Source organism: Anastrepha ludens, chromosome 3 (assembly GCF_028408465.1).
Source record: "Anastrepha ludens isolate Willacy chromosome 3, idAnaLude1.1, whole genome shotgun sequence".
In the NCBI taxonomy this organism is placed as follows: Eukaryota; Metazoa; Arthropoda; class Insecta; order Diptera; family Tephritidae; genus Anastrepha; species Anastrepha ludens.
In genome coordinates, this window is record NC_071499.1 from 98,800,872 (window position 1) to 98,814,154 (window position 13,283).

At 36.5% G+C, this 13,283-nt stretch overlaps 1 protein-coding gene across 2 annotated transcripts in view; it reads left to right on the forward strand.

Annotated features, from left to right (window-relative positions):
* The window catches only part of LOC128858565 (retinoblastoma family protein), an 80,981-nt gene extending 71,989 nt beyond the window's left edge, over positions 1–8,992 (forward strand). The window contains exons 9-15 of one of the 2 annotated variants that reach the window (XM_054094957.1): positions 5,388–5,477; positions 5,532–5,623; positions 5,679–5,858; positions 5,922–6,036; positions 8,200–8,300; positions 8,358–8,510; positions 8,579–8,992. In XM_054094957.1, coding sequence (XP_053950932.1) covers positions 5,388–5,477; positions 5,532–5,623; positions 5,679–5,858; positions 5,922–6,036; positions 8,200–8,300; positions 8,358–8,510; positions 8,579–8,749 — 902 coding nt within the window. In that variant the 3' untranslated portion in view covers positions 8,750–8,992. The remainder of the gene's footprint in view (positions 1–5,387; positions 5,478–5,531; positions 5,624–5,678; positions 5,859–5,921; positions 6,037–8,199; positions 8,301–8,357; positions 8,511–8,578) is intronic. The other variant, XM_054094958.1, reaches the window with a different exon arrangement.
* Positions 8,993–13,283: the final 4,291 nt, after the last annotated feature.

Sequence of the window (13,283 nt, forward strand, 5' to 3'; positions counted from 1 at the left end):
CTCGGGAAAAGAAAATTTCAATAGAGCTTTATAGTTATTTCCAGCCATTTTATAATCTCAAGAATTTTCATTTCGAACGCGCATAGTACGATATTGCTTCCCATATCATAGCACTACCTCCACGGCTGTGATATCGACTCAAGTACTTTTCCTCCTTTCTTAAGTCATGGGAATAGTATCCATCCGGCCCTTCTAGATTGAACTTCTTTCGTAAATAAATACTACTTTTTTCCATTCATCGGTATTGTGATTTGTGGTCTCTTGTAAAATCGATTCAGAGGTGTTTTTTATAATTTTTTATGCATTAGGCTCTTTTAGAACCGCCCTTTAAGCAGTGGATTTGCTGTTGAAAGGGCGAAACTCGATGCAACCCTGAGGATTTGGCGGATTTCCTTCTGTGTTAAAGCCATCGCAGTTCTACATTTGTAGTTTTTACCATAGAAGGACGATTTGAAAGCCCCTTCGAGGTCAAGATATCGATTTGACCTTTCGATCTGTTCACGATCTGTTAAACGTTTCCGCTTTTCCCTTTTATTAAAATTAAGAAGTTTTCGACCAAACACAAGGAATGCTTAAAAAACGATCCCTTTTCACAGCTTTAATGTGCAAATAATGTGAGCTAATTGAGTGCCTCTAATCAAGTGAACCAAATTGTATATGCTCCTGCTGTGTTTTGCTAACGCAATTATACGTACTATGTGTGTACTAAGCTTAGCATATGGGCATACCTATAACAATGCTGCACTCCCAGTTGCCTCTTACAATATCCCCTTTGAGTTCGATCACAAGACTCAAATTAATGGTAACACACTTGCTTTATTTCATTTCCAACACTTTACTATTACTGTTCGTTTATTCGTTTACAAGTTCAACTTCCAACTGAATGCCCTGCGCTCCTGTGTTCGATTTGTATACATGTGCTTAATTACTATCGTAATTTCTAGATCTGGCAGCTCGTACCTTCTGGCGAGTTCTGTTGTAACAACAGCTTAGGGCCTTCGCACACGGGTCGTATCTTCATCGTAGCGCATGCGACAAAACGCGAGGCATACCCTTCGTTGTCGCACGCTTGTGTTCAAATGGCAAACTGCACACGAGTCGTCAGTTACTCGTACTCGTCAAAGCAAGCATGCAGCATAACGCTTCTCGTGCAGCAGAGTCGTCAAATATCTCTACGCTTGTAGTTTGTTTTTGATTTTCAGTGTTAGTATTTTGTTTTTGAATAGTAGGTTTCAAAAATTGTACTAGCTCCTTAAAAGTGTTTTTAGACATTCTGTTAACTCTCTGAAATGTAAAATCGTTGTAATCATTTGTGTAAGTAAAAGTCTGAAATTTGTAATCATCCTCTTGTAACTCCCTTGTGGCAATGAATAATCCTCTGTTTGAGTTATTCCTAATGTAAATAATAATAATAAAGTGTAATAAAATAAATTCCTCACGCTCGACATATTGACAACTCGTACTTTTTCGATAGCTAGTTGCATTGTGTGCGGACAAGCAAGCGTATCGTAATCATCAACAAAAAAATTATGTAGTGCCGCTGACGATACGATGATGGTACGTCTCATGTGCGGAGGCCCTTACCAAAATCCGTCTGTGCGATGTAATCACCTGTCGTCTTCCTCTTACTCATCTAACTGTACACCCAGAAAGGGTGCCTTGTCTCCCTATCCGCTGTCGCCATCAAGGCTAATTCATTTTTTTGTTTTGGCATCTTGTTCGCTATTGTTGCCAGTCGGTTCGCGAAACTTCACCGTTCGGAACAATATTTTTATTTAAACTACTTGGTTCATCGTCTGGCGAAACGAAGAGGTCTATTATTTAATAATTGTATAACTTATGTATTGGGAAAATAACTGAACTTAGGCATTAAAACATAAGTACTTATTTATTAGGCCGAACTCCTCCTCCTATTTCTGGCGTGCGTCTTGATGTTGGTCCACCAATGGAGGGACCTACAGCTTCAAGCCGACTCCGAACGGCAGATATTTTTATGAGGAGCTTTTTCATGGCAGAAATACGCTCGGAGGTTTGTCATTACCTGCCGAAGGGCGCCCGCTATTAGAAAAAAACCTTCTTGTTCATTTTGATCTTTCACCGAGATTCGAACCTACGTTCTCTTTGAATTCCGAATGGTAGTCACGCCCAACCCATTTGGCTACGGCGGCCGCTGGAATTGTATTTAATTGTATTTAAAAAAGAAGAAGAATTTTGAAATTAAAACCAGTTTTATTTTATGGCTGATCACCACATCGTTGCGTCGTTACTTCTACTTTATCCTTCCAACTACCCCATCATCATCATTGCTACTCTGCTATCATTGTTTCGCTTGTTGAAAATTTGCATGGTAACAAAACCCGCTTTTGTGATCCCAGCTATTTTGTTAACTTTAATTATGGTAGCAATATCTCTGTATAACTCACCTTAGTTTTACAATATTATTATGAAGCTTTAGAATATTATAGTATGTGTTGGATAAAATAAGTGTGAGCCACTGTATATACAATAGAGTGGGCCGAAAAAAAAATTTTTTTTAGGATCGAATTCTAATAGTGCGGAAAAGTTGCACTGTTAGACTAATAAAGTGTGTGCCAAATTTCAGCCCAATCGAACGATATATTCTGTCGCCAGCAGAGGCTTCAAATTTTGAAATTTCAGTTTAAATTCTGAACGATTTTAACTTTTGTGAAAATACTATTTGTTATCATATCGGTATATGTTAAATACAAATTTTATATGAGAAGGCCCACCGAAACAATTTAATTCATTACACTCCACTATGTTTGATTGATCAAGCATTTTCTTCCGCTTTATTCGAAAGATATTGTTTCTTATAATATAAAAGCATTTAATTATAATCTTTTATTAAAAGTTTATATGACGACATTGGCATTAACCAAAATTTCCCTAAGACAAACGGTTAATTGCCCATTGTTTGGAAGTCCTAAAGATTTGCCAGATCCTCAACTACCAAGTTGTGAAGATGTAATGAGATACTGTTTTTTCAAAGACGGGAACTGGGAGTAGAGTGAGGAGGAAACAGACAACGGACAAGTTGCGAAGAAAATCATTTGTATTTATAACAAGGCTTCTATTCCCACAGTTTCACATTCACGCGTAATATACATGATAAATGAGTATCATAAAAAGAGAAACAGAGAAATTAAAAAGGGTTTGTATTCTGCACATAGAAGTCCTGCTTTGAAAAAACGTGCTGATGACTTTAAGGCGAATGCTTCCCGACTTTTTGATATTTCAGCTTGTAAGTGTCAAGATTTTACAATTTGCTCATGTCCAAGAGAAAAAAAAGTTCCTCAAAAAGAGCAAGCGTTTCTGTCACACCAAGGAGGTGCTCGTATAGGCCGTATCGAAATAATGGACATACCTGAAACAAAGAAACTTATAGAAAGACAACGGCGCCGCGATGAGATGACCAAGCAAATTACTAATTAAAAATTCTTGGGTCAGAAAACTATCCCTCTTGTTCTACGTTAGGCTGCAATATATCGGAAGTGAATGATGGTTCCGAAAGTGACACCTCTAATTCTGATAGTAGGCAGCCGAACTTATTCAATTCTTATTCTACTTCTTAAATGCGTATGTGATTACAGGAAACTGCAGTTATAAGTCAGCAATGCTTGTTAATTCAGTACTTAAAGATGTTGGTTTGATCTCTTTCGAATCACGAAACAGATAAAAACAAAATTAGACGCGAGAAAAACCTTGTGCACCATGAAATACAACTCAAAGATCGCGTCAATGCCTTTGCTCCAAGGCACTATATTTTGATGGTCGAAAAGACGACACGTATATTCAGGTCAATAGGGGAAACAAATTCTACCTTCAGGTGATCAAAGAAGAACATATTTCGATTTTATCTGAGCCTGGATCGCAATATTTAGCTCACGTTACACCGAAATCAGGCAGCGCTGTGGGCATTATAGACAGCATTTATGAAGACCTCAATAATAGGTTGTGATGGAACCGCAGTTAAACCGCAAAATGATAAACTGGTCTTCGGTAAATATAATCTCTCCCCACGTTCTAAAGAACGTAACAAATGAAATTCTTACGGAGATTTAATCATCCAACAATGTGTATGAGAATTGGGCGTTCTCTAAATATCCATGCCACACACTTGCGGTGGAGCGAATGGTGAAACTCGTTACCGAAGCATCACTTCAAGTATGCGCAAATGACGCTCGGGATGGATTCATTCGGTGTACATCTCGTCAAACTATGCCTCAGTTTGACAACAAAGCACAATACTCCCTCTGATTTGATAAATATGAAATGAACTATTGCTTTACGTTTAAAAAACGCAGAGTTTCTTGAAATACTTTTTATTTTATAATTTTTTATCAATATCACAAAATGTGGACAAAAAGAAAAAGTTTTGGTAAACATGGAATTAATTATTGCTTTAAGTTTAAAAACCGCAGTGTTTTCTTGAAATATTACAAAACATGAAAAAATAACAAAACCAGTTTAAAATAAAAAATTATAAAAAAAAATTAAAAAATTAATAAAAATTAAAAAAAAAAAAAATTAAAAAACAAAAAACTTAAATTAAAAAAAAAAAAAAATGTATGTCTAATTAGTTTATAGTACTTATTTTTGGTATGAAATGTGCTCCGGAATGTATGCATAGAGAAAGAAAAATATCCTGAAAAAATTAAATTTTTCAAAATATCAACGGGAATTTCAATATTTGAGGCCTCGTTCGATTGGGCTGAAATTTGGCACACACCTTATTAGTCTAACAGTGCAACTTTTCCGTACTATTAGAATTCGATCCTAAACAAACAAAATTTCGGCTCACTGTAATATACAATTGGCCGGTGCATCCTTTGCTGGGTGTTTGAGTGAGCTCCTCTTCCAATTTTGATGTTGCGCAGGTTTATGCCGTCTCCGAACGGCTGATGGTGTTTTATGAGGAGCTTTTTTTTGGATCGCTATTAGAATCTTTTCTTTTCTATCATTTCTCTTATGGTACAAACACATTCGGCCTAAACAGCCATTGGATGTACACTTGAAGATAATGCACAGACCTAAAGTTCTTTGGAAGAATGTAATACTTTTGTGTTTATTTAAGTATAATCTTATAACTTGGAGTGAACATGCCGCAGGACGAAGAAGTAGTACAGGCAATTTTGGTTGAGAATGTGACTTAATGATTAAATCTGAACAGCTTGGTTCCAAATTATGTAGTATTTTTTCTAGTGTAATCTCTTAAAGCTGTTAAAAAATAGTCAAAGGCCAGGACTTTTTCATAAGTATTATATATTATTGCAAATCAAGTATTTGGTTTTATAGAAATATTATAATATATAAAAACAAGTAAAGCGATTTTAAATTTACGTATATTTTTTTTTTATTAATTCCAGTGCAGTCACCAAATTGTTCAGCATACGAAACCTTTAGTTCTACAATTGTCAACGAGTCGACGAGGAGGGACCTCTTTAATAGTGCGAAAGGTTAAATTGGAATGCAGTGCCCAATCTTTTAGATAATAACGCATTAAATTTCAGAAACTACTTATGAAAACGAGGCTACCTTCAGTTGCAAGAAACATATGGACGGCAATAGACGAGCGGCTTCTTTAACTATATTTTGTAGGAAGGTGTGTATATACTAGTTTACTTTTTCAGGCTTGATACATTTTTGGTGATTTTCAGTTCTATAAACTTGCTTGGATTAGATTAAAAGAGCTGTGTCGTGAACTCAAGTTGGCAGAAGAGCCACATCTTAATAAGTTGTGGACGCTATTTGAATATTCAATAACCCAAAGGACAGAGTTAATGCAAGACCGCCATCTGGATCAGATGCTTATGTGTGGAATTTATTTATACATAAGGGTTTGTACAAAAATATTGTTATAAAAACACTTAAAACTTATATATATATATATAATATCGTAGGTGCAGGAAATACAATTTAAGTCATTTATGGATATAATGAAGTTTTATAGGAAGCAACCGCAAGCTCAAAGTAGCACATATAGAGAAGTTCTTATCGAACCAGCCGAAGAAAAAAGTGAGTATTTTTATTGTCATTATAATCTACACCTTAAAATGAAGATGACAATTCATGTTTGCTTGTGTATCAAGGTGTCCTCTCCTGGACCAATTCTGCTGACAATAATTTCAGCTAAAGAATTTTTTTAAATACTCTGAAGGGGTTTTTTTATTACCTCAAAAATCATTTTATTTCTACTTGATGAAAGCATTTTTCCGAAAAAAATTTAACAAATTTAATATTGAGTTTTTTAAATTAAAACTGGGGAAATCAATACGGTCGCGTTATGTGACAGCTGTATCATGTCGCTAGCGGTGAGTCTACAAGACGGCCGTCTTTAGTGGTGAGCGGAGATTTTAACTTATTGTAGATTTTTTATTTTTTTATTATTAGTATTTTCATTGGAACTAGTATAACATTACATATATATATATTACTAACGAGCAATTTTTGTGGAGTTTTGTTAAAACAAATAATTTAAGTTAATCCTCAGCAAAATACAATTCATACTTTTAACTAATTTTTATTTATTTATTAGTTTAAATCTAGAGGCTTTTTACGTTTGAGCCTTTTTTAACTTAGATTATCATATTTTTACAGTGGTAGGTTAGAATAATGAAATGAGTATTTAAATAGTTTTCAACTTCTGCTCTTTAGTTAAATAAAATAGATTAATAAAATATTAGGTTGGCGAAATGAGTTGATGTCCTTGGTACGGCATATGGCTTAATAGTTGGGTTTAGTGCCAGTTGTATTTAAGTTTGCATAATGGTGTTGCACTGTTCTCCATGTCTCAGTTGTTTTTGCCTCAAAATATTTATTAATTAGTCGGTAGATGACCTTCTTCAACATACAATCAAATGTGAGCAATAGTTCCACTGCTGCAGTTTTAGCCTTTCGGTCGGCAAGCTCGCTCCCTTTAATACCAACGTGGCCAGGAATCCACATTATTTTGACTTTATTTTGATCCTCAATTAATATGCTCCGAATACTTGAAATAAGGGGTAATTTATTTGTTATGTTCATGATATTTGATATTGTGGTCTTGCTATCCGATTAAATGATTGTTTTTTTCATTCGTTTTTGATGCAACTATTATGGCATTGTGTATTGCTATAGCTTCTGTTGTGTACTCAAAACAGTAGTAAAATAGTTGACCCTTTGTTATTGTTTCACCATCAGCATGCACTACTGCAAACGTGATGTGGTCCAGAGTTTTTGAACCATCAGTGTAGATCATTTTCCGTTCAGGTCTAAATGGAACGACGTATATCTCAATGGAAGCTGCCGCACGAACCAAGATCGAAGAAAGCGCGTCAAGTTCGATAGAATGTAAAAGTTTTGCTTACCGTTTTCTTCGATTGCAGGGGCGTTGTGCGTCATGAGTTCTTGCCACAAGATAAAACGGTCAAGAGGGATTTTACCTGCAAGTTATGCGCAATTTGCGCGAATCAATCCACCGGAAACGCCCGGATTTATGGAAGAACAAGAATTGGCTCTTGCATCACGATAACGCCCTTGCTCACACATCGTTGCTTGTGCGCGACTTTTTGGCCAAAAACAACACACTAATGATGCCACAGCCACCGTATTCCCCAGGCGTGGCCCCCTGTGACTTTTTCTTGTTCCCGAAACAGAAAAGGCCCACGAAGGGCGACGCTACACTATGATTAACGAGATAAAGACGAAATCAAAGGAGGAGCTGACAAGATAAAAAAAATGATTTTTTGAAGTGCTTCGAACATTGGAAAACACGTTGGCACAAGTGCATAATATCTCATGAGGATTACTTTGAAGGGGACAAAATAGATATTAATGAATAAATAAATAATTTTTGAAAAAACACAAAATTCGCAATACTTTTTGAACACACTTCGTATATAGTCGCGCTCTTCATTATATATGTTTTTGTTAAGAAAAATATAATACAAGGCAGTAAAGATTGTCGCCAGCATGAATTTATATTTACAACCTTAACTCATCTACTCGTATTAAGTTTTAAATGCACATTAAAGCTAATGCAAATGCATAAAATTTTAGATTTGTCTAAATTACTAAAACAATGCAAGAAAGATATTGTTTATAGAAATTATGACACAATCAGTTATTAGTATTATAGCAGTATCAGTTTCTAAACTATATTCATTGATTATACATTTTTATGTACTTTGTACTTTGCAGATGGGCCACCGCAATACCGTGACATAATATATTTTTATAATAACATATATGTTAAAAAAATGACTCCATACGCCCTTAATTTTAGTGGAAAAAAACAATCAGTAAGCTATTTTATGCAACATTTATCTAAACTGAAATACAATTTCGGTAAATTTCAGCAGCAGAACGTGCCCTTGTCACCACATCCTACGGAGAAGCAATCATATCCCCGAAAATTGTCTAATAATCTCATAATTATATCGAGGATGGAAAAGTCTGAACATTCACATTCGCCAGTTTTAACATATGAATTTTCAAAAAGTCCTGGAAAAGTACGTTTCTAATGAAATATGAATGTAAATTTTGTGAATTTAACTGATTTCCTTTCGTATTATCCAAGAATCTTGAAGATCTAAATTATGTTATCAGCAGAGGCAAGCGGAATCTGCCTTTTAATGAATTGGAGAGCAGCGATGGACCTGTCATTGAAAGAAAAATTCCGAAGAAAACACCAATATTTTTACAAAAATGCAGAGAAGTTTTGCAAGATAGACAAGAAGAAAAAAAGTGAATTCATTATAATTAATAATATAATTTATGAAAAACAGATTTATAGTGGCAAAACAAACAGTTGGGTGAAATTTAACTTCTCAAATTATAAGAGTAAGGTATAAAACATAAAGTTTACTTCAACATGTAAAATATATATAAATTTACCTAGAATGTAAGCCAAATAGAGATATGAGATATGAAATATATTCGACCCTTTATATTTGAAGCAAATGAAATAAATATAGAACGTATTCATTCCTTCTTCGCTTCTTCTACCCTTTATATTTGAAGCAAATGAAATAATTATAGAACGTATTCTTCCTTCTGCGCTTCTTCTACTTAAGGGGTTACGCCACTCTAGCTACTGTAAAAAAAGCAGTTTTTTAAGGATTTTTTTTACATTGAAAGAAAGGTGCTAGGAAAAAACTTTTTAAGTATATTATTAAGCATGTATTTAAGTGTAATTACAAATATTTTTATTGAAAAATATTACAAAATGGCGCCTTTGGAGTGAATCTCTGAACGCGCCCTGCGAAAAAGGCACTTCACGGCACGCAGTACAACTGACGTAAATGTCCACCTAAACCAAATTAAAAAAATTCTTCTCAATCGACGTGAGTATAGCTGTAGAAATACGTACGGGATTTTAGAAATATTGAAATTTGTGTATTTTGCAGATGTTTGAAGTCAAAAGTAGAATTTTTCATCTAAAATGGAACCGTTAATTGTTTATAAAATTTTTTCTAATTAATTAATAAAAAAATCCGTACGTATTTCAGTGCGGAATAATGTTCTAAAGATCCTTGTACAATTACAAGTGAAAATATTAAAAATTGTTTGTGTTATGCTGCGTGCAGTTTTGAAAAATCACGTTTTGAGATAAACACGGTTTAAATTTGAATAGTCGTGTCAGAGACGTCAGAGGCGCTCGCGCAAAAGTGCGAAATATTAGAGATACACATTTTTTTCACGCATAGGACTTTTTGTTTTATATTCTAAAGAGTTTAAAGCATCTTTTAAGCAAAAAAAAAAAATTTCGATATTTTGAAAATCCTAGAGTGGCCTAACCCCTTAAGAGCAAGTAATTTAAATAAATTAGGTTTGTGTTAAATTTTGAAGTCTTCGAAAGTTCGCTTGGTTTGAAACATTTGAACATCGGGAATGTGCTTTGCGAGTAGCCTGTGCTTACCAGCAGTATCGGATGATGACGTGCGACGAGCACTCTTCTACTGTCTAAGATTCGCAAGAGAACATGAGGAGTTAGACACTATCCTTGGAATACAGCCAAGGTAGACTAATTTAACTGGCAGGATGTGCATTTCGAAACATTGCTGGCATTCTGCATGCAAGTTTGCAAAGCACGTATTGCGTAGGCTACTCAGCAGGACAAAGAAAGGAGAACAACAGAGCTGTTTCAGTACTGGCAGGTAGATCAAAATAATATTAACGCAGTGTGTGCCGCGCCAAGTGCTAAAGTTAACATGAAACAGTGTTCCAGAGAAGGTCGACTCAGACATACCGACAACAGATGCGGACGCTTGAGTTACGCAGACAAGACGGTAATGCGCATGACATTACCGCACACTTTTGAAGTTCCATTTACTTCTTAACCAGTTAACTGTGGCGCTCCCATTTAAAAGTGCGCACAGTTGTTTTGTGTCGCCAGAATTGAGCTATGACGAGTATATTCGTCAATCACAGAGTAAGTTGCGCTGGTAAGATATTGGATGAAAAAGATGGGTTAATTTTATAAAATTAAAAATTTTATTTTCTTTACTTCTTTGGTTAGCAAAAGCATATATTACATACATATTAAACCAAAAACGCAATAAATTCAATTAAATATATATTAATATTGTACATATAAAAGTAAGAATTCAAATTCTTGCTGTGGAGTGATATTTAGCGAAACAGGGTATTATACATAATGGGACTTTGCAAATCGAACACCAGTAACGGGATTCCTTCCTGATCTTAAGTTTGTAGCAATGCGAACACCTTCGCGTAGGGTTGTTTTTTTTCGATGTACCGGGTATATATTCCGGAACATGATTCCTGCCTAATACAAACAGTTATTTCTGTAACGTCTTGGTACTATTTCTTGCTGGCCAGGATTCCCAGAAAATTGAAAAGGTATTCTGTTACCTCCTGTGGTATTCCAGGTATTATCTGTATCCGGATTTTCATTCTCAATTTCGCAGTCCTCGGTGTCAGTTTCTTCAGATATGCTTTGGTCGGACTAAGTGTCAAGTTCGCTGTTTTCATCGCTGAAGTCCTCAGAAGACGATGAAAGTACTCGTAAACGCCTTCACTTCATTGAAGGTGAAACAAAGTCGTCGTCGCTGCTATAGTTGCTCATTTTGGGGACAATTGAACTAAAAATAAAAAAATAGTAATTTACAGAACTTCTGGACAACTTTATAATATTTACGCACTTGAAATTCTTACGTTGCACTGTACTTATTTGATAAGAACCACCGGCACTTGGTAAGATATGCACTGACACACACGAGTTAGCTTTCTAGTTTATAAATACACTTTTTGACTTTTGCCTTTGCCCCTTTTAGGTTAACATCTAAAAAACGTTATCATCGCACATAAATAAATTCATTATGCGAACTGGTGAACTTTTTCAACCAGTGCACACGGGGAAGCATGATATCATCTCAAACTGTTTATATTTTCTATTTGTCTGTTTTATTCTGGCATAGCCTCAAAATATTCTAAACATCTTGAAATTTGAGAATATGTGTTGTTTTTCTCAAAAATTGTAATTTAAATAGCCAATGGTCACTAATTTATACGCATGACGAGTATACTCGTCATGGAGAAGTGGCAAAATTTTGTGTATTGACTCCATGACGAGTATACTCGTCAATCACAGTTAACTGGTTAATGGAGTAATGGAGACTATCAGCAACGTATAACCTCCATATGTCATAAGTAGAGAACCTGGATGCAGGTTTCTTCTGCGGTTGTTATCTAAAATTACGGCTCCACCTTCGATGTTGTGCGAATGTGGTCCCGGTGTGGAAGTCAGCCGAAGAGGGGAGGTCACACATATCATTGACGCGACGGCATCAATTGAATGATTATGACATTTTTATCTTCCCTTCACCAAAAAAAAACAACATCGGGAATGTAAGGTTAGCCAGGTTGCTTGTACACTTTATAGCCCTAAGGCCCGTTGTGATATCTGCATTTCCCCCCCGCGGGTTAGGGAGTTAGAATTTGCTCCCGATATCGGATGCCTGGCGTAAGAGGCGACTAAAATCCACTCCTCAGCCTGTAGCCATGAGTATTAACTTAACGATAGAAACGGGTACATAAACGGCTTGGTGACGATGGGAACACTGTCATCATTAGAGCGTCTAACTACCTAACAGTTTCCCCAGCAGACAGGACATCAGCATCAGGAGCTGTAGGGTTCTGATTAGGGCATACTGGACACGATTTGGAATTGAGGCAATTGGGCTGGGATGTGTTCCCTTGCAACCTTTATAAGCGGCTTGAAACCCCGCGGAAACGGTGTGCTGAGAGGAACACCATCTCCTCCGTCCTATTAAAACCTTGGCAGGTCTTCGGTCTCGGTGAAAACACCAAAATTAAGAAAAACATTTTTCTAATAGCGGTCGCCCCTCGGCAGGCATTGGCAAACCTCCGAGTGTATTTCTGCCATGAAAAAGCTCCTCATAAAAATATCTGCGGTTCGGAGTCGGCTTGAAACTGTAGGTCCCTCCATTTGTGCAACAACATCAAGACGCACACCACAAATAGGAGGAAGAGCTCGGCCAAACATCCAAAAAGGGTGTACGCGCCAATTATATACATACATATATAGGGCTTAAGATATGTTCAATGATCGTAACCACTAACACAGGTTGTGTAGGTTGGGTTGAGGTGACTGCCCATTAATTCCGGTTGGAGCTTGGCTCTGAACTCTAGACCCCATACGCACCAGAATCAACCCTTCCATGACCCCCCTGCTTGCATAAATATTCTTGGAGCTTTTTAAAAAACTACACCCACGATCGGAGATAGCGGTCTCAGTTATCAAGGTACGCCAAATTTGACCAAAAACAGAGCGAAAAAAGAGCCAAACCAGACCCTACTTCAGTTGAAATGACAGCAGCAAGGCCAGCAAAACTTCTGACGAGCTTCCTGAGCTCTGCTAATAAAGTTGAGGCAAACAAAATGGTACTACCAACGCAAAATAAGAAGCTCAGAGATCTCGTCGGCAAATTGGGTTCTGAAATAGATGAGCTCGTTCGTTTCTGTGAACCGCTGCACAACGTGTATGGCGGTATCAAAAAAAGGTGCAGCATAATTAAGCTCTGGGATACGGAGCTAGTTACGCACTTCGAGGCGGGGGAGGTCCAAACAACAGCCGACAGCCGTGTCATAGCCACACAAAGTTTACCACAAAGCGGTAAGCAATTCAGGGCTCAATCGAATCCCAAGGAAAACTCGCAATACTCTGAGAAGATCAACGCAAAAGGAGCAGGAGTTAACGAAAATTCGCAGGCAGAAGAAGGGTAAAAAGGCAATAACAA